General features: G+C 43.0%; 1 protein-coding gene across 2 annotated transcripts in view; it reads right to left on the reverse strand.

Annotated features, from left to right (window-relative positions):
• Positions 1–27,585, reverse strand: part of ABCB5 (ATP binding cassette subfamily B member 5) — a 172,422-nt gene that overhangs the window by 7,602 nt on the left and 137,235 nt on the right. For both annotated transcript variants that reach the window (XM_077491248.1, XM_077491247.1), the window contains exons 19-26: positions 20,615–20,692; positions 20,446–20,529; positions 15,221–15,424; positions 13,346–13,446; positions 4,582–4,722; positions 2,939–3,095; positions 2,552–2,749; positions 1,638–1,844 (exon numbers count right to left, since the gene is read on the reverse strand). In XM_077491248.1, the coding sequence (XP_077347374.1) occupies positions 1,638–1,844; positions 2,552–2,749; positions 2,939–3,095; positions 4,582–4,722; positions 13,346–13,446; positions 15,221–15,424; positions 20,446–20,529; positions 20,615–20,692 (1,170 nt within the window). The remainder of the gene's footprint in view (positions 1–1,637; positions 1,845–2,551; positions 2,750–2,938; positions 3,096–4,581; positions 4,723–13,345; positions 13,447–15,220; positions 15,425–20,445; positions 20,530–20,614; positions 20,693–27,585) is intronic.

Genomic DNA, 27,585 nt, shown 5'->3' on the forward strand with positions numbered 1-27,585 from the left:
CCTCCCTCCCACCCCTTTTTTCCTATGTTATGGTATGTCACAGCTTGCTGCGGTTTTCTTGACCTTGCCAGCAGTTAAAGTTGTTATAATGGGCTATGCCCTTGATGGAAAATCGGAAGTAGGCTGTCTGTCCAGCACTTATGGTAAGGACAGTCCCCACTTCCCTCTTTTGGTTAAGTACTCACAGTACGACTGTGACTGGCCCTGGTTGACTGTGTTCACATGTTATGTGTTGGAATTTAATAAAGCTGTGGCCTTGCCCTTTCCAACCTAATGGTTGTAAGTGTCTTATTTAATGGGGTAAAGGGCAAAGGTTGGGGGGACTTGATCCCATTGTGTTAAGTTAATTGGGACCTAAGTCCACTGCGCCTCAGCAGTCAAGTCAAATGTTATTCACTGTAATTAAGATTGCCATTTTGCTTTAGAGGGCTGGTGAAAACAGGTGGTGACCACTGGCCAATTTCCAGACTTCACGTCACCATATGGCTTTGGGATGTTAAGTTGGCTGTTTATGTCAGATAGGGTAACAAACTTTTAGATCTTGAAAGCTAGCTTCAGACACCACAATTCTATTAATTTTGGTTAGGCATCATAAGTAAGACTTGAGTTCCATTTAATTGTTTTCTTGAAAAAGATAGGATTGTGTCCTTTGATTGGATTCCTCAATGATAGTAAATTGAGGAAATGAGTATAAGAATAGCAGAAGATGGACCACTGTGAGAGACCTTAACTGAATACCAGAGAGGGAGACCTAATTAATCAGTTCCTGACTGTGCTATAGCATCTACAGCGAGGTCACACATTGCTGAGAGTGCATCATATGAGATCCACCCATGATCGTGCTTCCCACACGCCTGCTGCTGCGCGCGGGCAGCATGCTGTGTGATAGCTGTGTCCTTAGGACACAGCTGATCACAGATCAGGGTGAAGAGCCAATCACAGTGGCTCTTTACCACGTGTCCGTTGAAAGGGACATTTACACTGATAATCAAGGCATTGTGTGAAAGGGACATTTACACTGATAATCAATGCATTGATTATCATTGTCCTAAATATCAGTGCATTCCCAACAATGCCCACCAGTGCTCCCAATCAGTGGCCACCAGCGCTGCCATATGGGTACCGCGCAGTTGTCATTCAAAGTGTGACATCGCTGAAAGCTGAAAATTTGGGGTATAAGTGCTCAGTAGGCTAGTGGTTAAGGACAGTAGTAACATTGTATAAGCTTGTGAGTTGGTAATTTACCCGACTTAATTGGGTATTGTTGTTATGAATATGTGCTTGTGAGTTAAAATATATACCAGTTAGAATTGGTTCTGTAGTATTGGTGTAAAGTTTTATTGGTACTGCTGTTAATGTTTGCCTGCACTTTCTATGTCTTAATGCATTGTTATATATAATAATTCTTCATCGGTTAATAAGTTATTCATGTTTCATTTTTATGTAAAATATAATCTTTTTACAGTTTGTATGTGATTATTTATTAATGTCTGGATTGCTATTTGTGTAACAACCCCCCCACAACGAGCTCTAGCTCTGACCAGCCCACAGATACTCCTAAGACAGAGCAGCCTTCTCACAAATGACCAGAATTGGCAAGCTAGGCATGAATATTATGCATTCTTAGGTATCGTTACCTCAGGTAATTCTTCAATAAAAGAATGGATATTGGCTGCTTTGGCGGCCTGCTGTATTTCCTCAATGGAGACCACACGGGAGTTGTCCCCATAGGCAATGTTCTCAGCAATGCTACAATCAAACAGCACAGGTTCCTGGGACACAATACCAATTTGGGAACGCAGCCATTGCACGTTTAAACATTTTAGATCAATGTTATCAAATAGCTGTAAGTAAAACAAAAGAAAATTATGAAGGAATTTAAAGAATTGTATTTAGCTAACATTTCAACATAACACATCATAACAGACTCAGTGATTAAACTAACAACCCTTACTGTACACCACTCTTGAGATCTGCATGCTTCTTATATATATATAACTTATGCCATATAGATGCTTTCAATGAGCAACATGACTCTTTAGCACTCTTTTATTCAGAGTACCCTCTATCACCAAATTGCTCAGTACCCTGTTATTGCACCTGTTATTGCACCTAGTCCTTAGACAAGTGGGCTCTTTTTGGTATCCACTAGCCACAACTATCTTTTGATGAAGAACGGTTACTGAATTGGCTTTGACTGGATAGAACGCTAATGTTTAATAATATGATTTTAGCAACCTTCCAATCAATGCAATGTAGCAAACACTGGATTCTATCTATTTACTGTCAGTACGAATCATCCCTGGCTGCAACTTTAGGAGCTTTTTGTCACCATTTCAAATTCAGTTCCATAGTAAGTGCCTTGTTTGACTGCTCCTTTACCTCCTTCCTAAGGTAAACTGTAATACAAGTATTAGGTGAGCCAAGACACAAACGTGGCCTGTGGGTGAACATGAAATACAACTCTACAAACAATCCTTATGAATAACATATGCTACTCCATTGGTAGAAATACAGCACCCAATCAGTGATGTGTACAAACATGTCTCACCACTGCCCCCTGGAGGGGATCATAGAACCTCTGTAGGAGTTGGATAGAAGTGCTTTTCCCACATCCACTGCTGCCTACAAATGCCACAGTCTGACCGCTGGATATTCTTACAGACAATTCTTGCAGTACTGACACATCTGGACGAGATGGATAATTGAAGGAAACTTGACGCAGGTCTAAATTTCCATCACAGTTGCCCTATATATTAAAAGATATATAAAAATGAAATGCTGCTGATTCTAATAAGTTGTCATATCAATAAAGAGACAATAATAATAGTAAAATACTACTGTGTGTTACTGGAATCACAATGTTTGAGGCAGTCAGCAATGGAAAATGGCAGAGGGAGGAGAGCAGGCCTAGAATTAATCACATAAATGAACTTACTGGTTTCAGACCATGAAGACTGTAGCTGTCAATAGTTGGCTCTCTGTCAAACAATGCAAAAAGATGGGAAGCTGCAGATTTGGCTTTGGCATAGTCTGGAGCAAAGGATAAAGTCTGTCCTACTGACACAGCCCCATATGTTAGAATGATAAACACACTGTTGAGAAAGCAGAGTGATGAGGCCTCATAATAATGAATTGAAAGACATTACTTAATGACATTCAGGCAACTTAAAAAAAAATTGCTGACTAGAAAGTGGTTGGAAAGAAGACTCTCATTGAAACAAGACAAAGCAACAGGTTCCCATTAAAGCTGACCCTCAAAACTGACTAAACATACCTGCCTTTCACTCCTCCACAATTTCATTCACCTGCAGGAGAATCCCTGAGCAGCACATCAAGATCTCTCTACCTGCTCCTGCTTGACAGTACTGGGTGCCTGAGCGGCTAGTTACCAAACACCATAGATGTCATATGGGAAGAAGGAAAGTGAGCCCCCCCCCCCCCAAACTATGGCTCTCACAGCACTGTGATTGGTCAAAGCATGCAGGTCAGGTGCATGCTTTGGTCAATTAGCAGCCATCAATGGACTGCGATCTTGCAGTGCATTGACGGCCTTGCTGTTCATTATGGGGAGTTCCACGGGCACTCGAATAATGTTCTAAATTCGGCAAACACCCGATGTTCGAATCGATCAGGCTCATCAATAACAGCAACATTTTCGAAAAAGGCAGACACCCTAATAACCATCCTTCCAGCTCACAATAATTTTAGGTAAGTTGACCATAGGGCAATATTGGGAATCATATGCTTGCACACTTACAACACACTTCTTCTTTTACATTAATTCTAGGCCTAGTCTATAGGGGATCCTGCTGAACACCAGATGCCCATGAGACATGGGGCACCCCGATTACTAGGTGCATACACTCAAGAAAACCTTTCCTACCACTGCCAAGCAGGTGGACCCTCCTCCACCAGGCCACCACCTACTACTGACCTGGTTTTAGTGGCCACACTCCCCAAGTATTGGCTGTATTTATGTGGACTTCTTAAAAGACTATGGGCAATTTAGCATTTATAATCACAGCATAAACTGTACCTTACAACGGCTTACTCGAGCTGATAGTCCCCACTGAACACATCAAAAAGGCACCATTGGCACATTTAATTACTTTTTTCATTGTTTAGAACATTAACAAACAGTCAATTGGTTCCATGGTCTCTTTTCAAAATATAGTACTGAATGTATATTAGAGTTCAAGTATAGTTGTCATATTGTCAAGCTTTACAAGAGGGATGCTGTGGTACTCAGAAAACTGGCATAAACATGTCCTGCCATGATTTCCAAATTCCTCCTTGTCTAGTGATCTGGTTAGAGTCCAGATTTTCTCCTGAACCGGAAAGGACACATGCACACTCAGTGTCCTACATCTATCTCCTCATTGGACTCCTACAATTTAACCATTTAATACCTTTCTCCTCCCTCACTTGAGTGACAAGGACCATACCATTATAATAGGAAGTCCTGACTAACAGGGCATCCACCCCGCAATAGGTGCATTCTAGAAAATGTTAAGTTGGTATGGCCAACACAAACACACTTTAAGCTTTACCCTGTATAATCTACCATGTCATACTTACAGAAGCACTTCTTCGACGTTCATTCTACCTTCTTGAATTAAATAAGCCCCAAAACGATAGCTTGTCGCATAGGCAAAATATATGAATGACTGACTAAAGGCAAAACATATGCCATATATCTGAGCTTTACGTTGTGAATTCCTGAGGGGGAAAATAAAAAAAGAGAAATACACTTAAAAGGAAAATAGTCCTGGTAATAATGACACTCAATTTCTAAAATCAATGACTTATCCTTAATCTTTCAGACTTATATACCAAAATGTGATCACTTTCATTTTCAGAACTGCATCAAAACTACAACTGTTAGAATCTTATTGGGTGGTATGGCCATTACGAGTTTTTATTTGCTCTAGATTTTGTAATCTGGTAAAGTATACAGCCCAGTGATAGGGCTATGTCAGTAAACTAAAGCTTTTAAAGATTTCTGTATTGAGAGATATAAAGTTATCTATTGCTGACCTTCTTCTGAAAATGCTAAATGTCTTGTTATCTCTGGCTTCAGTACTTTGAGTCATTGACCCAGAACCAGCATGCAGATCAAGAAATGCAAAGTCAAAGCATCTGCTTCCTTTTTTCAGGTCAGTGACTGAGTAGTAAAAGAGTTTAGTTCCCGGTTGCGTTATGGCCCTTTACATATGAATGGGCATGTTTGGTGGCAGTACTGATGCCCACCTGAGAAGTATAGACTTTAAAAAATAAACATTTCCACTCACCTAGGTTTATGCAGTGAGAACTGAGCAATTAAACACCACTGACCACTCAGTTCTCCCCCTCCACTCTGAGCAGAGTTGTGACTGTCACCAGCTTTCTGCTCTGCCCCTGCAGTGCTCACTTGAGTGCTGGTGCCAGAAACCATGAATCAGACCGAGACAGAAGTACAGATAAATCACACTTGTTTAATAATAAAAGTAAATAAAACAAACATAGTCAAAACATAGCCAAAGTTCGGTAACCGGAACGGATAGTCAGACAAGCCAGAAAGTCATGAAGACAGAGATCAGCGTAGTGGAACAGCAAGCAGGATCTGGAGCCAGAAGGAATGTCAACCAAGCAAGCTTTTAACAGGAATGCAGGAGATAATCTCTGTGATGTTGACCAGGGTGAAGGCAGAGATCATCTGGGCTGGACGGCTTAAAGGTGTTGTATAGATTAGTTTAAAAAACAAAAAACAAACATGTCATACTTACCTCCACTGTGCAGTTCGTTCTGCACAGAGTGGCCCCGATCCTCATCTTCTGGGGTCCATCAGCAGCTGTCCCGGCTCCTCCCCGCAAGAGCTAACCCCCCTCTGGGAAGCACTCTCCCAAGGGGGTTCGCTTGTGGGCACGCTCCCATGTGATATTCTCGGCAGCCATCACTCAGCCCCGCCCTCGCGAGCCGCGTCATTGATTTGATTGACTGCAGCGGGAGCCAATGGTTGCGCTGCTATCAATCATCCAATGAAGAGCCCACAGGAGCTGGGGAAAAGCAACGCGGGATCGCACCCACGGAGATTCGGGGCTCAGGTAAGTAAAACTAGGGCCTCGGGGGGGCCAGAGAGTGCAAGGTGTTTTTTCCCCTTAATGCATAGGATGCATTAAGGTAAAAAAACACAAAGCTTTACAACCCCTTTAAGTAGACAGGACTGACAAGCAGGATATCATCAACAGGTGAGTAACTGTGGAGAGATAGGAGCTGGCAATTAGCCGACAGCTGAGCAGCCAGCTCAAAGGAGGAAGGGCTGAGTCCATCCCTGACAGCTGGGCTGTGGAGGGGGTGGGAGCTGCTGTCTCAGGCTCTCAGTGATTTGTTGACAGGCTGAGCCAACTTCCAGTCCAGGCTGCTGGGCAGATCCTATCCATTAGGGATCTATACAGATCCTGGACCAGCTGAGTGACGTCAGCCGACTGCAGATTATAGCCTGCTTTCAGTTGAAAACAGGTCAGGAGTGCAGTTAGTTCTGCACTCCTGTGACCTAAAGGAGAAGTAAAGGCAAAAATGTTTTGGCTCTGCTTCTCCTTTAACATGGCCACTGGCCATATTAACTTGTGGCTGGGTAGGCAGAGTTAGTAAAACCGAAGCTCTATTGCCTATTTTTACTTCTTATTCATCCACCAGTGCACGACACCTTAGTGTACTACAGTATGTTAAATATACAAACATTTCCCTGCACACTTACCAGCTAGCCAACAAAAAACCCAATCTGATCTTGTCTAACAATTCCTGTTAAAAGCAGAGGTTTTAGTTGTACAGCTTTGCAAATATATGTGGAAGCCGCAGTGTCAACATCAAGACTGTATATAGGAAGCTCTGTATATTGCAGTCCTAACTATATTTTTGATAGTCTTCAAGTTGGAGCACATATAGCAGTGGATAAATTAAAAGGCAAGTTTGACAGGATGGAGCCCACTCTTCCTTAAAGGCACAGGGAAGTCCAGCAAGAGCACAATGGCGACTGGAGGTATCCAATGTGTCCCCAGGCTGAATCCAGGGAATGAGCCATACAAGATGGCAACCACCCCAATTTTTAACTAGCCTTTGCAGTAAAGTGCACATGAAAGGGCAATTCACAACACAGACACAAATTTCCCAGGACACTTACTAGCTATTTAGCCTGCAAAAAAAAGTTCACCCTAATGTAGCCCCCTGTTCCTAAAATTGGGGCTATAGTGTAAATGTAGCTTTTGGCTGAGCTGTAAACAGATCAGATTTGATTGTATAGTTTATTTGGTTTTGCTCTAAACTTAACCACTTTCAGACCGGACCATTTTGCTGGCTGAAGACCACTTTTTGCGATTCGGCACTGTGCCGCTTTAACTGACAATTGCGCGGTCGTGTGACGTGGCTCCCAAACAAAATTGACGTCCTTTTTTTTCCACAAATAGAGCTTTCTTTGGTGGTATTTGATCACCCCTGCGGTTTTTATTTTTTGCGCTATAAACAAAAATAGAGCGACAATTTTGAAAAAAAAACATAATTTTTTTACTTTTTGTTATAATAAATATCCCTCAAAAATATATAAAAAACCTTTTTTTCCCTCAGTTAAGGCCGATATGTATTCTTTTACATATTTTTGGTAAAAAAATCACAATAAGCGATTATTGATTGGTTTGCACAAAAGTTATAGCGTTTACAAAATAGGGGATAGTTTTATGGCATTTTTAATTAATATTTTTTTTTTACTAGTAATGGCGGCGATCAGTGATTTTTATTGTGATTGCGACATTATGGCGGACACATCGGACATTTTTGACACATTTTTGGGAATATTGTCATTTATACAGCAATCAGTGCTATACAAATGCACTGATTTCTGTGTAAATGACACTGGCAGTGAAGGGGTTAACCAGTGGGTGGCAGTGTAAGTGTTCCTAGGGGGGGCGTGTTACTAACTGTGGGGGGCTGGGCTTTGTGTTAGTGAACACTGATCTCTGCTCCAATCACATGGAGCAGAGATCAGCGTCACTTGTTGCTAGGCAGAATGGGGAGATGCTGTTTACAATGGCATCTCCCCGTTCAGCCTCCCCGTGAGACGATCACGGGTATCCCCGCGGTGATCGAGTCAGCGGGACCCTCGACCGGTGGCGCACGCGATGGTAGGGCGGCATATAGAAATAGACATACCTGTACGCCAATATGCCTGCCCGTGCCATTCTGCCGTCGTACATCGTTGTGCGCCGGTCGGGAACTGGTTAACTGAGTTGTGCATTTCTCACTGTTGCCAGTAGGTGTCACTGGTACCACAGGCCAGTATGAGAATTACAACTAGGTTGAGCTATTTAAAGAGGAGTTCCCCTAAAAAAAAAAAAAATTGAAAGTCAGCAGCTACAAATACTGCAGCTGCTGTCTTATAATAATCGGACACTTACCTGTCCCCCCACTTCTCCTTCTCTCCCTCCCGCAGCTGTCAGTTAAAAAACTATACTGGGAGATCGGTGATCACAGCTGTACCTCCTGCTACACCAATCATTCACTGTATCCTCCTCCTCCAGCTCCCCTCCGTGTCCTTCTCCCCCGTTCCTCTATACTCCCTTCCATGTCCTTCACCCTCCCCCCTTCTTCTCCAGCTCCTTGTCCTCCTCTTCTGCCCCCCCCTCGTCTCCCGCGGTCGGCTTCCCTCCTCTCCCGCCAGCTGTGGGAATCTGTCAGGATGGAGAGCGGAGGAAGGGACCGGTCATTTACCAGTCCCTTCCTTTTCTGAATTGACACAGTGAGTGAAATCACCTCTGAGTCCTGTAAAAACTGAGCAGAGTAACCTGTGTGTTTACTCTGCTCAGTTTATGAATGGACAGGAGCCGCTGTCTTCTGTCCATTCATCTTAAATGCTGAGAAAAGGACTGGGGAAGCAATGTCCTCAGTTCCTTTCTCTATCTCTATCTGTTTAGACCCCTGATATCTCACCAAAGCACCCCCCCCCCCCCCCCCCAACGGGGTTAATTTTAAAAAAATTCAAAAAATATTTAAAAAAAATGAAATTGTAAACAAAGATGATAAAAAATGTAATTATAAAAAAATATATAAAATAAAAACAACTGAAGCCAACCCCCTGCCCTACCAACACTGTTCACTGCCCCAACCCCCTCCCCCCAAAAAGCATTGCGAACGAAAATAAAAATTAAAAATGAAATTGTAAAAAAAAATATGTAAAAATAAAAACTACTGACACCATCCACTACCCTACTGACACCATCACCGACACACACTGCTCACCAATTCCCCAGAAGCACTGTGAAAAAAATATTTAAAAAAATCATTTAAAGAAAATAATAAACAATAAAATTGTAAAAAATAGAGAAAATAATACAAACAAGACACACTGCTGTACTAACACTGTCCACTCCGCTACACCCCCCCCCCCCCCATCATACTGAAAAACAAAAACTAAAAAAATTAATTGTAAAATAATTGAAAAAGTACAATTGTAAAGAACCACTGCCCTACTGACACAATCCTGCACATACTACTCACCGCTGTACACTCCATACTCCTCACATGCACATACTACCCACTGCCATACACTCCGCACGTAAATTCCCTATTTAACATTACTACATTATGCATTATGTAAGTCCTCTCAGACTCTATTAAACCACACCCCATTTAAGCCACGCCCAATATGTAGCATGGTTTAAGCCATGCCCTCCTCCCTGAAATAAGTTTTTGCAGGTTGGGATGTATTCCCAGGGGAAGTCACAAGACTGATGAAACCGGTAGGAGGAGCTTGATTGGCTGACGAGAGAGGTACCAGCAAGTGTTGCAGAGCTGGCATAGGACAGGGGGAATGCCTTGAAAACCAGGGCTGCAGAACTGGACCACAGGTGACAATGCAATGCATGAAGACACAATTATCACATGGTGGATGTTAATATGAACTTTTGCTGTTTAGTTTAAATACTCATCAAAGATTAATTGAAAGTCACGGAGCACAAGCACTTTGTTTTAATATAAATGAACTGTTGCTGTTTAGTTTAATAACCTCATTCAGGACCGAGGGCAATATCACGGAGCACAAGCACTTTATTTATAATGTTTATATGTTGTTATGCTTTAGACATTCATGTTATATATAGTGTTTATTGGATTCATATAGTTATATATTAGTATTGTTTCCATATATATATCAGCACCGCACAGTGTGTTATATATATGTAGCGCTCACCACCTTTAGGTGGGTGCTAGTTAAGTAAGTGTTAGGTAAACTTGCCAGGGCCTTGCACTTTAAGGCCTGGTTGTTCTGTTTGGTTTGGATGGGAGGAGTGACAGAGTAGAGAGAGGAGGGTCTGCCCTGAAAGATCTCCCTTACCTTCTATTGAAATGTTCTAGAAGGAAGGCGGGCTGGGGAGGGGGTGCAGGCAGTTTGTATGGAGAGCCCTGGACGAATCATTAACTTGTATTGGCAGGGTCAGGCCTCGCATATAAACTGGGGGTCACATATTCCTACGGGGAGATGGGAGGAGTTGGATCCAGAACAACAGCAAAAATGTAACCCATGAGGAGCAGGCTTGAAGGCCTGGGGGTTCAGAGACCCCAGCACTGGATAGCAGGAACAAAACCTGAAGGCCTGAGGGTTCAGAGACCCCAGCGCTGGATAGCAGGAACAAAACCTGAAGGCCTGAGGGTTCAGAGACCTCAGTGCCCCCTTTTGTTTCAACTGAAATATTCAGTTACAACTATATCTAGGATATATGTATGAATGTACATACATATTGATTTATATTTTCAGGATTATGATATGTTAGCAACTCTTTATAGTTCACACTATACTGTAGAACTACTCTGTTCTCACTTGCAGGACACATCCACTCTTTGACCTCAGTGAGTTCCTCTGACCAATCTCTGTAGCAAACACGGAGGAATTTGAGAGTGCTCATTTTCTGAGCAACATATGTGGTGTAGCGCTAATACCATCTTTTATGATCGAGATATTGGGGCAGAAAATGACAGAACATGTTTCTTTTTATGTTTTTAATTGTCAATTGAATGTTCATCTGCTAGATCACCCTAACACATGTGAGTGTACCTTAAAAGTAAACTTTTGTATACTATTGAGCTGTAACAATAATACTCTACTTTTGAATGTTATTGCTCTGTTATACTTACCTTTTTTACAATTATGTTATATATTTCTTTTTCCTCTTCTACATAACCCTGAAGAAGGAGATTTTTATACCCCAAAATGCGTTGGATGCAAGAGGATCATATCTGTTATGTATTATGTATGGTGACAATGCTACAGATGCATATACATTCCATGTTCAATACATATAACTTTTTTATATGATGTGCTTAAAGTGGAAGTAAACTCCCCTATCGTTTTCAGCCAAGGAAGCTGCCATCTTTGCCTCTGTTTAATCTTCAACTGCTATGGTGCTGCACATGTGATCCGTTATGACACCAGTCATTGGATGGTTTGATAGTTTGGCTGAGAGCACAGCCAATGTGCAGTTAGCATTCCCGGCATGCCTTTTTTTTTTAACTGTTTAAATCCTTGGGTTTACTTCCACTTTAAATAAATAATACTTATTTATTATAATACTCTATCTCAGTATACTTGTGCCTTAAAATTCCACATAAGGCCCCTTTCACACTACCGATCCGTTCAGGTCCGCCTGTCAGTTTTTCAGGCGGACCTGAACGGATGCTCCATAGAGCTCTATGGAGCGTCGGATGTCAGCAGTGACATGTCCGCTGACATCCGACCCGCTCCGATCCGAATCTCCCATAGGAGAAAGCAGAGCTGTGACACGTTCGTCCCTGCGCAGTGTGCAGAGACGGACCTGTCCTCTGCCTGCTCAGCGGAGATCGCTCTGGTGATCCCCGCTGAGCAAGCGGATATCCACGGGGTGGATGAGCACTGATCCGCCCCGTGTGAAAGGACCCTAAGGGTTTTTTTTATTCTTTGGCTCAGTTGCTAGGAGGACACTACAAACCAGTGCACCGACCGACCCCCTTGTGGAATTTCTACAGGTGTTTTCTACTATATTTAACCACTTCCCACCCGGCCAATGCATATATACGGCCGGGTGGGAGCCGTCTACTCCTGATAGGACGTTCCTGAACGTCATTCAGAAGTAGCGGGATCGCGCGTGCGCGTGCCCGCGCAGCGGCGCGGTCCCGATGTGCTTGTGTCACCCGGACACGGCACATCTGAGATCGGCAGGAGGGCTCTGTGATTGGCCCTCCTGATCACATGACGGCTGTGTCCAATCACGGCCGTCATGTGATGTAAACAAACAGCCGGTTGCTAGGCAATCGGCTCTCCTCTCCTCACACGGAAGTCATCGCTGAGGAGAGGAGAGCAGAACGCTGCAGCCGGCTGATGATCAGTGAGTATGGGCTGCTTTTTACAGCTTTTTACTCACTGATCATCAGTCTAGTGTCAACACACAACACACCACACAGTACAAACACAGTCCCCACATATGTCCCCAAACCACACATGTCCCCAAAACATACATGTCCCCAAATAATAAAAACACATGTCCCTAATAATAAAAACATGTCCCCCACATATGTCCCACTAAAATCACATGTCCCAATGATTATCTGCACACATATGTACGTGATCACCTGCACACATATGTACATGATCATTTGCGTACATATGTCCGTGATCACACAAACCAATTATTATACACTTAACGGAATTTTTTTTACCAAAAACATGTAGCAGAATACATTTTGGCTTAAATTTATGACAAAATTTGATTTTATTGGATTTCTTTTCAAATAGAAAAAAGAAAATATTGTTTTTTTTCCAAATTTCCGCTTTTTTGGCGCTTATATCGCAAAAAATAAAAAACGGAGTCGTGAATAAATAACACCAAAATAAAGCTCTATTTGTGCGAACAAAATGATAACAATTTCATTTGGGTACAGTGTAGCATGACCGCGCAATTGTCACTGAAAGCGCGAGAGCGATGAAAGCTGAAAATTGGGCTGGGAAGGAAGGGGGTGAAAGTGCCCTGTATTGTAGTGGTTAAACTTATAAATTGATGTGGTTGCCCTCCTTTTTGTATGTTTTTTAAATATGTCAAATATGCTTACCTCTGTTCTGTCCTTTCCAAGAGATCTAGTCATCTGGCTCATGTACTTTCACCTTCCTCTGCGCCTCTGTCACAGTTTTAGGAAAGCCATATCATAGAATGGACAACACAGAGGTAAGTGCACTTAGCACATTACACTCACCTCTCGCTGTCCTTTCCAGAGATATTTCCTGGAGTCCTTATTTAATAGTATTACATTTTGTTTATTGCAAAAAAAATAATAAAAAATGAATACTAACTTGAATGGTTTCTGTAAGCTTTCAGTATAATTCTTCTCAAATGTTGTCTCCCTTGTTAATGATACAACAGTTCGAATATTATCCACAGCTTCAGTTGCAATCTGTTGGTTTATTTATCAGGAAAATAACAAAATAAAACAAGGACTAAATGCATTATGCCTTTAAAATATTTTTTTAATTTTACAAAACACACAAGTACCAGATGCAGAATATGGTTACCATTTGTCCCTGTCTGCCAGTAACAGTCCCTATTAAAAGGAGTCTGTCCCTGGAAATTGAGCTTCCCCCAAGTTGTCCCTGGCAGCCCAGTGGTGTAGTGCTGGGTTGTCACTTGCACTGAGCACTTGTATCTTTTTCACTGTGCTGCAGTGACATGTGCTCTACAGTTATTGACTTCTTCAGACCTCAGACACAGCAGATTTACAGAGCACATGACACAGCTGGACATCTTCAGATGTCAAAGGGAAGTAAGCATGATGTGTCTTTCATCTGCTGCATTAAGTTTCCTTGTCTGACCCCTGGGTCTATGGTCCTAAACGCTGCCTCGTCTATTGTGCTAGCAGTGCCATGTGATTAGACATTAGAGCAAACAGGAGCTAAGGGGAAATACAAATCAATATTTGGTGGGACCACCCTTTGTCTTGAAAACAGCATCATTCCTGACGTGGAGATTTCACTATACGCTATGCACAAAGCATGTCTCTTGCGCTAAACCCGTGTCCCCCGCATTTCCCCAAGTAAATGGACATAGTCACCGTCTTAGCTTCATCACTCGACTGTCTGCCCTCAGAAGCACAGGCACCTTTATTAATTGGCAACAAAAGGAAATGACAAACAGGAAGTCATGGCCCCAACAGCCAGTCACTTCCTCCATGCAAAATGACATCACAGGAAATTACGGCACAGGAAATGACTACACAGGAAATGACCACACTAAAGGGGAGGGCATCCGCTATATTGGTCAGCATGGGGCCCACTCAATACTGCTCAGAGTAACCAGTATCCAGTGAGATCATTCTACTTGTTCTTACAGGCTTGAGAAGATCTGCGGGGACATTGCTACTGCTGTTGTCAATATACGATACGAGTACATTAAAGCGGGAGTCCACCGGGACTCCGCGTTTTTTTTTTTTTTTAAAAGCCAGCAGCTACAAATACTGCAGCTGCTGACTTTTAAAATAGTGACACTTACCTGTCCAGCGCGCCCGCGATGTCGGCACCCGAAGCCGATCTCTAGGTCGTCTGTCGGGTCCTGCCGCCGCCATCTTGGGTATGGGAATCAGGAAATGGAGCCTTTCGGCTTCATTTCCCGGTTCCCTACTGCGCATGCGCGAATCACGCTGCGCATGAAGGATGGTCCCCGCTGCCTCTGGGATCTGTGTGTTTCCCAGCAGGCAGCGGGGCAGTTGGCGGGAAGGGGCGGGCACTTGCGGAAAGGGGCGTAAGTTACGCCCCCTTCCGCAGAGAGCTATCCCGGAAGTGGGTGCAGTTACCTGGATTATCCAGGTAACTGCACCCCCCTCCCCCCTGAAAGGTGCCGATTGTGGCACCGGAGGGGGGGAGGGTTCCGATGAGCAGAAGGTCCACTTTAGGGTGGACCTCCGCTTTAACAAGGCAGATATCAATATCCTCTTATTAAAGCAGATATGTATCCAAAAGGGATAGCATATTTCTCTTCCGTTAATTTACTTTCTATTTTGTTAATTTATAAAAATAAACTATTAACACTTCTATTTCTGAAAACAGATTTGTTTCCCACCATCCTAAAACTTTTGCACAGTACTGTGTGTGTGTGTATATACTGTATACGTATATAAAGAAGTATAAAAATGTAAAGCTATGAAACAGTTATAATGAAAAACAAAAAAAATGTACCTTCCCAGCCTGTTGAAGCTCCTTTTTATCTCGATTTGCAAAGCCAGTCAGAGCTCTGGTCTCCAGTAGTCCAGTGGTCACAAGAATGGGAGTCATTGCCATGATCAGCAGAGACATCTCCCAACCAAATATAAAAGCAATTATGATGGACAGACCCATACTGCCCAAATTCTGTGCAACTAAGCCAAGCCTGGATCCTGTTGCCTTGGTCAAGAATGAATAAACAGAAAAATATAGAAACTCAATAAATAACGCAATAAATGCATGAAAACTATTGCATGACTGTATAACTGAAATATTATGCATTCACTGCAATGCTAGGTATCTTTCTCAACAGGTTTTCTATATTTCTCCATTAGGTACATACACTATTTTGTCAAAAGTATTGTGACACCTGCCTTTACACGCACATGAACTTTAATGGCATCCCAGTCTTCGTCTCTAGGGTTCAATATTTAGTTTTCCCACCCTTTGCAGCTATAACAGCTTCAATGTTTCTGGGAAGGCTGTCCATAAAGTTTAGGAGTGTGTCTATGGGAATGTTTAACCATTCTTCCAGAAGCACATTGGGGAGGTCGGGTACTGATGTTGGATGAGAAGGCCTGGCTCGCAGTCTCTGCTCTAATTCATCCCAAAGGTGTTCTGACGGGTTGAGGTTAGAACTCAGTGCAGGCCAGTCAAGTTCCTCCACCCCAAAATCGCTCATCCATGTCTTTATGGACCTTGCTTTGTGCACTGGTGTGCAGTCATGTTGGAACAGGAAGGGGCCATCCCCAAACTGTTCCCACAAAGTTGGGAGCAAAAAAATTGTCCAAAATGTCTTGTCTATGCTGACGCCTTAATAGTTCTCTTCACTGGAATTAAGGGGTCAAGCCCAACTCTTGAAAAACAACCCCACACCATAATCACCCCTCCACCAAATGTTTTTGAAGGGTTGCCCAACACTTTTGGTGATATAGTGTGGATGAGAGAGTTTGGGGTGGAGGAACTAGACTGGCCTGCACAGAGTCCTGACCTCAACACGATAGAACTTCTTTGGGGTTAATTAGAGCTGAGACTGCGTGCCAGGCCTTCTCGTCTAACATCAGTGCCTGACCTCACAATGCACTTGTGGAAGAACATTCCCATAGACACACTCCTAAATCTTGTGGACAACCTTCCTAGAAAAGTTGAAGCTGTTATAGTTGCAGAGGGTGGGCCAACGCAACATTGAATCCTACAGACTAAAGCCTCATACACGCGATCAGATTTTCTGCAGACAAAACCTCTGACTTTTGTCCGAAGGGCTTCGGCCCCAAACTTGTCTTGAATACAAACGGCACACAATTGTCGGCCAACAAACACAAACGTAGTGACGTACTACATGGCTTTTCAGCTCTTTAGAGCCACCCTTTGGGCTCCTACTGCTAATTTCATGTTGGTAGAAGTTTGGTGAGTGTTGATTGCGCTTTTAATTTCGTACTTTTCATTTCACGATTTTCAGTTAGTTTCTGAATGGCCATTTGTCAACCAGCCATGTTTCAGAATTGGAGGAGATAACATGTTATTTATTATTGGCCTTGGAGATATTGCTTTGACCCAAGTCCAGTCCAGGAACAGGAGGAGGAGGATTTCTTGGACCAAAAATTGGTTACTTTATTAATCGTGATCAATTATGTCATATGCCTTTGCTGCAGGAGCTCCAGGAAAATAATTCAGATGATTTTCGGAATTATCTCCGGATGACGGACCCCTGCTTTCACCAACTCTTGGCATTGTTGACCCCCTATATTAAGAAGCAGTACACATGTATGAGGCTTTTATTTTATTTTTTGCTTGAATAATGATTTGATCTGGTATATTTTCTATATTTTTGGATGTGTATCAGCGGCTCCTGAAGAGCACGCGCTATGTGGTTTTTCAAAGTTGAAGTTATGCCTGAACTGCAGTTTTGTTTGGGTACAATTGTCTAAATTAGACTTCGGCATCAGTCTGACTGGACTGTGACATGTTCAGCCTGGCCATAGGGGGCGCTGTCTCTTCTGGCAGGCATGGAACTATGGTCTGGTTAGGTGCTTAAATTAATCTCTCTCGGAGCCCGCCCAGTGGGAGTGGCGTTCTCACTGTGCTTTCCGGGAAAGGGTATTTAAGATGCGGACGTCACGTGGTTCGGGGTTCCGGTCCAGAATGATGTACTGACTTCATGGTCCTGGTCCTCCTGACCAGACCCCAGGAAGGCTATGGCCTGGGGTGCGGATCCACCCCATTTTGATGTCTTGGGGCTGGCTAGCCCGATGCAAGGAAACTAAAGGGGGATTCTGAGGTGGTTGGGTGCTGTCTCCGGTTTGGGAGAGACCCAGTGACTTCAAGCATTCAAGGGGTGGACTCTTTAGAAAAAGACCACGTACGGGTTGGTTTCCTAGTGAGAGCCTGGAAGGGCTGAAGTACCCAAGAGAATCCGGTCTCGTAGATACCGCCAAGCTGGCTGAAAGATCTAGGTATCTTACGAGTGTTCTTCGAGTTTAGCTTCCCTGCATGTTCTACAACAACGTCTATGGCAGAGACATTATCTTGTACGTTCTACAACAACATCTGTGGCAGAGACTTGTTCCCGAGTAAGCACCTTGTTGGCTGCTAGGCCTTGTGAGAGAAGGACTGTCCAACTTGAGTGAACATCCGGTTGCGAATGGCTATTCTCTGGATGCAGTCAAAGTAAGCAAGTTCTTCAACATTTTGACTTTGACACTAATGCCCCGTACACACGAGCGGACTTTTCAACATCCAAAGTCCGAAGGACCGAGTCCGTCAGACTATCCGATCGTGTGTGGGCTGCAACGGACTTTTGATTCGCCAAAGTCTGACGGACTTTAGAAATGAAGCATGCTTCAAATTTTCCCGAAGGAACTCCGCCGGACCCGGTCCCCTTCGAAAACTCCACTCGTGTGTATGCTACTCCGACGGACTAAAACCGACGCTAGGGCAGCTATTGGCTACTGGCTATGAACTTCCTTATTCGAGTCGGGTCGTACATCATCACGTTCGAATCCGTCGGAGTTTAGTGTGATCGTGTGTGGCCAAGTCCGTTCGGCCGAAAAGTCTGTCAGAACTCCATCGGAACTCCGGCGGAACTCCGGCGGAACTCCTTTGGAAGTCTGTCGGACATAAGTCCTCTCGTGTGTACGGGGCATAAGAGTACCTGAACTTCCTTTCCAACCCTCTGATCCCAATTTAAGAGACTGTTCATTGTCTACATTTTGCAAACAAAATCCATTCAAGTGCATCTGTTGTCAGTCTGATGGACTTGTGTACACACGCTTGGAAAATCAGACAACACACATTTGTCCACGGAAAATTTTAAAGCCTGCCATCCAACATTTGTCCATGGAAAATCCGACAATTGTCCAATGGAGCAAACACACTGTCAGATTTTCCAGCAACAGCCTGTCATCACATAATTCCCATTGGAAAATCCGATCGTGTGTATGAGGCTTAAGAGTGGGATGCCATTAAAGTTCATGTACGTGTAAAGGCAGGTGTCCCAATACTTTTGACAATATAGTGTATTTTCAAAACTATGAATGCAGGTCACAACAATGTGCTGAATGAAAGGTCATAGCAATATGCTGGGCCCTCATGGCACAGCTCAAAGGGGTCTGCAGATCTCTTTCCCTGTTTTCTATTTTATGCAGGTTGCCATTGGTTGCCACAGTTTCCCTGGGAGCAACAGCCATGGGATTGGTAGGCAAGGGCTAGCAGCGGATTGGACAGAATCGGCGGGTGCAAAAACCCACGCAGAGGGAGCCAATAAAAGGAGCTGAGAGCGGCGGTGTCACTGAACGTTTTGGACCAGACAGCAAAGCCCACTTACCCTCCCTATTTTCGTCAAGTCATGATGTTGTCCAAGTGGGAGAGTAGTCGTCCAGCATTGTCTGCATGAACACCGTTTAATTTGTTTACTGCATTTTAGCCAGGATGGCTTTATATTAATTTAAAATTTGAGTACTGTCAGATTACCCCGTTGATAACACCGTGGCCATATAATTTGCCAAAATAAATAAAATATGTTTGAAATGTATTAATAGTTTATGTCTCTTTATTAATTAAACCCATTTATGTTAGCCCATGGCTATCTGCCATAAAAATTTGACATGTTGCATATTTGCATGGGTGCAGCACATAGTAAAAAAACAGAAGTAAAAAAAAAAAAGAAGGCAGCACAACATGTGTTAAAAAAAAAGCATAGCAGCACAATGCATTTTTTAAAAAACATGCCAGCGTATGCATTATGCGCATTATGCTTGAGGTATGGTGGGACAATTTCTCACGTTTATGTGCGTTGCCTTGGGCAGCCCATTCAAAATTTAAAGACTGACATGCACCTCTCAGAAATTGGACCTGCACCCCTTTTTGACAACGTATGTTTTGCCGCGTACACACGGTTGGACTTTCCTTTAGGGAAATGTACGATGTGAGCTTGTTATCGGAAAATCTGACCAAGTGTATGCTCCATCGAACATTTGCTGTCGGAATTTCCGCCCACAAATGTTTGAGAACAGGTTCTCAAATTTTCTGCCAACTTCACTTTGTTGTCGGAAAGTCCGATCGTGTGTACACAAGTCCGTCGCACAAAAGTTCACTCATACTCGGAATCAAGCAGAAGGAGCCACACTGGCTATTGAACTTCCTTTTTCTCAGCTCGTCGTACGTCTTGTATGTCACCGCGTTCTCAGGTTCGGAATTTTGGGCCAACATTTGTGTGATCGTGTGTATGCAAGACAAGTTGGAGCCAACATCCTTCAGAAAAAAATCCACGGTTTTGTTGTCGGAAAATCCGCTCGTGTGTACGGGGCAGTAGTGTTCTGCCTTGCATAGCACGGTGTGCTATGGTGTGTTGGGGTGGCATTCGGAACCACATTGCAAGTAACATATGATGCTTCATGTCTAACGTTTATGTTTCTACAATGCAATATTGTAAACGAGGCCGAGGGAAGTTGCACTTTGCAAGGGAATTTGTTCCAGAGCATAGTGAATGCAGTGAAGTTTAACTTTGTAAAGAATACCCAATCTTGTGCAAAGAAAAAAAAAAAAAACTGCATTTTTGTTTACACATGATTGGATGGTGGAAGAACTTTGCTTCATTCATGAAATTCTGGGGCACATTCCCATGCAAAGTGAACTGCCTATTTGCCTTTAGTAAACCAACCCCTTTGCAAATAGTAGAACAAATAAATAATAATAATAGTTACGGTCTGGATTTGTGAAGCCTCCATAGAAAGTCTGGTTGTAAGAGCTCCAGTGCTATTTTTCTTATCATCAAACCATGCAATATCCTGTTTTACAAATAAAATGTCATTGATTGAAGAACTGTTTTTTACAATGATATACACACATACAGACGAATACAAGCTTACTAACCTGCCTTAACATTGCTTTAAATGCCATGCGTCTCAGCCGCATAGTTAAAACTTCACCTGATCTTCCAAACATGAAGCCCTAATGTGTAATAAAACATTTGTTTCGTTATTTGAAACGTTTCAATATCAATAGCGATCAACATAAAACAAGGAAAGTACTTTCAATTGTTGACCATCATATAGAAGCTGTTTCCATACACCACACTGATGATGGCAACAAGTTTAAAACAGCTGCATGTGGTTTGGAATAAACAGCTTTATGACATTAGGCTTTATCTGTGCTATACACTAGTTGGTCTATAGATGTATAATAAAGCATTCGGGTTTGACTTGAAGAAAAGGTGGTAACCCTACTTAAGAGGCTCTACTGTGCTACATTCGCTGAAAGTGATTCTTGTGTGACATGAAAAGAATGGCCTAGTAGAGCAAAAGATTATAACAACTAATGACACAGTAACAGCTACAAATACAAAACAATTACGTTATACATACCTCCCAACTTTTAAACTTCAGAATGAGGGACACTTGAGGGAGGAACCTGCAGCATGCGTAGCGTTGCAAATTGGGTGTGGCCAAATGCTTAAGAGTGGGAAGCGCTGAAGGGGAGTGCTTCATCTTTCCATCTATTAAATCTTCTGCCCTTGTTGTTTTAACTTTGGACAGTAAATAACTTATACATCCCACTTCCTGTTTCTTGCCTGGTTAAAAAGCCTAGGCTTATGACATCATGCATAGCTCTCTCTCTAGTTTTCCAGGAAGGGAGGGGGGATGAGTCATAAGAGGGGCAATGAGAGCTGTGGTGCTGCAGAGCTGGAGGTGTGCCTCTGTGTGTCTGTGTAAGTCCAGGAAGTGAACAGGCAGCAGCTTCAGCTGCCTGCAGTTAAAATGGATGCAGCCAGACTCAATAGAGGGAGATTTCTGCAGCATATTTGGCAAGTACAGAATTACAGTATATATAAAATAATATGCAAAGTGGTTGGAGAGAATCTTCAGAATGCAGTTCCTCTTTAAAAAAAAAGGTGCTTCCTCGAACATATAAAAAAATCTTTAAATGCCCCAAGCTGGACTCTCAAAGACACAAACCCCAGTACGATCATTAACCACTTCCCGCCCACGCTATAGCCGAATGACCGCCACAGATTAATTGCTGGCTGGGAGGGCATCAGCAGACGTCCTCCCGTGCATGAGCTGCCTGCGCACCCCCCTGCGAGGCGCGCATGGTGCGCTCTGTGATCACTGAGTCAATGAGACTTGGCTTATCCTGGCCTCTCATGTTGAAAGCGCGAGGGAAAAAAAAGCCGATCACTGGCTTCTGACAGAGGGATATTGTCCCGAACAGGGAGAGGCACTTCAGCTATGCAGTGCCTACCAGTGCCACCTGCCAGTGCCCAGCAGTGCCACCTACAGGTGCATAACAGTGCCACCTATCAGTGCTGCCAACCAGTGCCCATCAGTGCCTCATCATCAGTGCCACCTATCAGTGCTGCCTATTAGTGTCACCTACCAGTACCCATCAGTGCCGTCTATCAGTGCCACCTACCAGTTCCATTCAGTGCCATCCCTCAGTGCCTTTCAGTGGCACCTCTCAGTTCCCACCAGTGCTACCTATCAGCGCCCATCAGTACCACCTTATCGGTGCCCATCAGTGCAGTCTATCAGCGCATATCAATGAAAGTGGAAAATTACCTGATTTCAAAATTTTATAACAAACTATGAAACTTTTTATTTTATTTAATTTTTTTTACATTTTCTGTCATCTTCCTTTTTTTAAGCAAAAATAAAAAAAAACATCAGTGATTAAAAACCACCAAAAGAAAAAGCTCTATTGGTGTAAAAAAAAAGATAAAAATGTAATTTGGGTACAGCATTGCATGTCCACGCAATTGTCATTCAAAGAGTGACAGCACTGAAAATTGGCCTGGGCAGTAAGGGGTTTAACTGCCCAGTAAGCAAGTGAGTAAAAAAAAAATAAGAAAAACAAAAAGATTCTGTTACAAATGGTTTTGCACAAACCATGGAAGAGTGCATTACGCTAAGTTTGGAAGGATTCAGGAGTGCGTTTCGTACAAGGTGTAAGGGTCAGGAGTGTGTTTTGTACAAAGTGCATAGTTCAGGATGCATTGTACAGGGTGCAAGGTTTAGGAGTTAGTTAACCACTTCTGCCCTGGACCATTTTGCTGGCCAAAGACCAGATAACTTTTTGCGATTCGGCACTGCGTCGCTTTAACTGACAATTGCGCGGTCGTGCGACATGGCTCCCAAACAAAATTGACGTCCTTTTTTTTCCACAAATAGAGCTTTCTTTGGTGGTATTTGATCACCCCTGCGGTTTTTATTTTTTGCGCTATAAACAAAAATAGAGCGACAATTTTGAAAAAAAAACATAATTTTTTTACTTTTTGTTATAATAAATATCCCCCAAAAATATATAAAAAACCTTTTTTTTCCCTCAGTTAAGGCCAATATGTATTCTTTTACATATTTTTGGTAAAAAAAAAAACAACAATAAGCGATTATTGATTGGTTTGCACAAAAGTTATAGCGTTTACAAAATAGGGGATAGTTTTATGGCATTTTTATTAATATTTTTTTTTTACTAGTAATGGCGGCGATCAGTGATTTTTATTGTGATTGCGACATTATGGCGGACACATCGGACATTTTTGACACATTTTTGGGAATATTGTCATTTATACAGCAATCAGTGCTATACAAATGCACTGATTTCTGTGTAAATGACACTGGCAGTGAAGGGGTTAACCACTGGGTGGCAGTGTAAGTGTTCCTAGGGGGTGGCGTGTTACTAACTGTGGGGGGCTGGGCTTTGTGTTAGTGAACACTGATCTCTGCTCCAATCACATTTTTTTTTTTTGCGCTATAAACAAAAATAGAGCGACAATTTTGAAAAAAACGCATTATTTTTTACTTTTTGTTATAATAAATATCCCCCAAAAATATATATAAAAAAAAATTTCCCTCAGTTTAGGCCGATACGTATTCTTCTACATATTTTTGGTAAAAAAATGTCAATAAGCAATTATTGATTGGTTTGTGCAAAAGTTATAGCGTTTACAAAATAGGGGATAGTTTTATGCCATTTTTATTAATATTTTTTTTTTTTACTAGTAATGGCGGCGATCAGAGATTTTTATTGTGACTGCGACATTATGGCGGACACATCGGACATTTTTGACACATTTTTGGGAATATTGTCATTTATACAGCAATCAGTGCTATACAAATGCACTGATTTCTGTGTAAATGACACTGGCAGTGAAGGGGTTAACCACTGGGTGGCAGTGTAAGTGTTCCTAGGGGGTGGCGTGTTACTAACTGTGGGGGGCTGGGCTTTGTGTTAGTGAACACTGATCTCTGCTCCAATCACATTTTTTTTTTTTGCGCTATAAACAAAAATAGAGCGACAATTTTGAAAAAAACGCATTATTTTTTACTTTTTGTTATAATAAATATCCCCCAAAAATATATATAAAAAAAATTTTCCCTCAGTTTAGGCCGATACGTATTCTTCTACATATTTTTGGTAAAAAAATGTCAATAAGCAATTATTGATTGGTTTGTGCAAAAGTTATAGCGTTTACAAAATAGGGGATAGTTTTATGCCATTTTTATTAATATTTTTTTTTTTTACTAGTAATGGCGGCGATCAGAGATTTTTATTGTGACTGCGACATTATGGCGGACACATCGGACATTTTTGACACATTTTTGGAACCATTGTCATTTATACGTGCAAAACAAAAAAAGGGGGAAAACACTGAACACTGCGCTCCCTATGCAAATGACAAAAATTGTGATGTGACACAAAACAGCAGCTAACATACAAACAAACTAAGTCTAAGTAACAAATAGTGACAAACAATTTAGCGCTAAAATGTCAAAAAAGTGACCACAAGCATCAAAACGCTAGCGTTTCCTGCTCCCCATATTGCTCTTTTTATACAACACATTGGATCACGTGATTTTTTTGGATATCATTTTTATGTAATTCGTATTTTTATAAATAAATCTTTCAATGGTAGAATTTCACTATGCGAGGCATTGTGTCCATACTTTTCGTTTATGGTGAACCCGCTCCGAGCTCCTAGCTGACTGGAACCTTCGAGAGACAGCGGAGAACTCCTTGAGACCTGTGTTGCACCAATCTTGAAGCTGGTGAACGGAGAAGGTATCGACTACTCTGATGGTGATCCATGATCTAACGTACACGAATCGTGTGTGACGTATACAAGCCTGCATGACACATTTGCTATATAGTAGTTTGTGTCCATCACTTCCGGTAAGGGTATCCACCTTTTTCTGCAAGATTTCTGGCTGTGAACTGAAGGCTATATACAGTTTATGTCAACGGAATATCTGGACTCATGCTCTACACTATTCTGCATACATGCAGGCATCAGATGGATAATAAATGAGTGGAGCCTAGCAGGACATGCAGCAGTGTGAATATTCATCCAGCACAGCCAGGGATTGGTGGGCTAGCCAGCAGGAGTAATGCGGCAATGAGAGAGAGTGCAGTACCAGTACCTGGTAGCAGAGCCTGATACGATGAGGAAGGCCTCTCTTACACCTCTGACTCAGGGCCCCTGATAGTGTAGACAGAAGGCGCAGCAATGCAGAGTGGCAGGAGTGCCTGTAAGTCTTGCTAGCAGCAGAGTGGGTGAAGTCGTCAGATGGCTCCAACAAGCTGGTGAGCAGGCGGGCAACTGGTGGGTGGCAGACTGAAGCAGGTGGTACTGGCGACAGCAGGCAGGTGAGGCACACACTGGTAGCAGACTGAAGAACAGCAAGCACAGGAGAATGAGTCCGGAAGCAGAGTCACGCAAGCCGGGTCATACACTGGCAGGACAGATCAGGTACAGAGGAGCAGGAAATAGTGTGGTCTGGGTGCAAGCAGAGTCAGTAGCCAATCAGTGCAGTAGGAGCCAATGGAGCAGGCAGGAGCGGAGGTCAAAGGCAAGCCAAAACTGGAGGATCCAGGAGAGGACTTTTCTATGAGAGCACAAGGCTGGTATCTCTGGAGGAGCCTAGAAACCCAGTTAAAGGATGCAACCTGGATCAACACCCATACAGTATCGCCGGGTCGGCTGAAAGAAAACTGGTACTGTATGGCAGTTCTTTAAATCTCTCAAAATCTCTTAATGCTTTACTTCAGTTGACAAGTCTGTGGCAGAGATTTTGTTTGAGCATCTCTCTCACCAGCTGCTAGGTCAAGTGAGAGGGGCCTATCCGATGGTTGCTGGATCTGACCAATACCTCTAACCCACAATTACCAGGTGCCTGAACTCCCCTTAACCCTTTGACCCTCTATTGAAGGACTTTGTGCTTATCTCAAATAAATCTGTGAAAAAGGACTAAGTGTCGGATTTAACATTCTTTGGGCTTCATTCCAATGGGACCCCTGAGACGGAGAGGCGAGCAGGTGAGGTAACGGTAAGCCCAAATAAAACCAGCACATCCTTCGGGGGTCAGTGCTACACTTACAATTGGTTCTGTCTCTGCCACCTTCTTCCCCGGCCAGCAATGTTTAAACGCCTACTGTTTTGTCTATACACGGGATAAAGGGGCGGAGCCCTGCCCATCCCCAACATCAAAGCTTCGATTGGACAGCTGCACTTACCCTCACTCTCTTTGCGGCTGTATGGCCATCAACTTGCCCACCAATCCCTGGATGTGCTGGATGGATGGTCACACTGCTGCATGTCCTGCTAAGCTGTGAGCAATGGAGTGATGTGGAACCGCAGGAAAAAGAATAAAATGTGGGGAAGTCACTCCAAAGATTGAAATGCGGGAAAGTCCTGCCCAATCCGGGACTGTTAGAAGGTATGAAGTTATATGGTCTTTACAGCAAATGCAAACATCAGACAAACAGGACTGCTGTTTGCTCAGCTAATATTTATTATGTTTGTGTCTACCAAGCAAATAATAGTCATAGGAAATGCTTCCAAAATATATTAACCCTACGTGCAGCTACATGTAGTTACTGAATTGTGAAAGTTAATATCTTTTCTTCAAAATACGACAGATTTTATGGATTCCTATGGAAACCAAAAATTATACTTTTAAATTAACAGAACCTGCTGTTCTAGTGGCATATAGCTCTAAACCTCAAGGCCAACCTGCAGTAAATACATTTCTCATTACCATGTACAGGCGCAGGATCATTAAAGGCTACGTTCAGCTTTTACAATAAATAAGTAAATGCAATTTTTTTTTAGCAGGTTAAAAAATATGTATTTTTTTTTTTTTTAAACAGAGGCCTGCAAAGTATTGCGCCTGAGATCAACAGATCATTCCATCCAGCTTTCAGCCCATATTTCTGTACAGGCTGTCTGTTTGCAAGCTGGAGGGAGTGTGAATGTACTACCAGCATGCTTATAAGGGGTGGCCCGTCCATTAGGGACACCGCCCTCTCTCTCTCCAGGCCACCCCCTATATGTAATGGATAGATTCATGCATAGCTGCCTATTCATGCCTTTCAGGGCACCGGGCGCATGAATTACAGTGGCCAGGTTTTTTTTTTTATGCACCTGATTAGAGCCGGAGGCTCTAATAGGCTTTAAAACAGGGTGGACTCAGGATGCAGAGAGTGCGACCAGAGCCCATCCAGGTGTGTTGCAACAGCGAATATTCACTGATCAACACTGATCCTCCTCCTAGCCAATCGAAAATCGTGTCTAATACCCTTCACCCGATTGGTTGAAAGGACAGGCGATCCTATTGGATGCCTAGGAGGAGGGGAGGAGACCCACGGCAGAAGCGAGAAGGAGAAGAGCCGATGCCTGGGTGACTGGTCCCTGCTGATGCCTGGATGCCCGGTGCCCTGTGCTCCTCCGATGCCCTATCCCCGTCACTGCTCCTCGGATGACTGCCTATGCCCGTCGCCTAGATGGGGCAAGTGCCGGTGGACCGACTGGCAGACAGCGGGGAGGTTTGAGTTGCTGCTGGGGGGTG

Source organism: Lithobates pipiens, unplaced genomic scaffold (genome assembly GCF_037356315.1).
Source record: "Lithobates pipiens isolate NorthernLeopardFrog02 unplaced genomic scaffold, aLitPip1_a1.2 Scaffold_19, whole genome shotgun sequence".
In the NCBI taxonomy this organism is placed as follows: domain Eukaryota; kingdom Metazoa; phylum Chordata; class Amphibia; order Anura; family Ranidae; genus Lithobates; species Lithobates pipiens.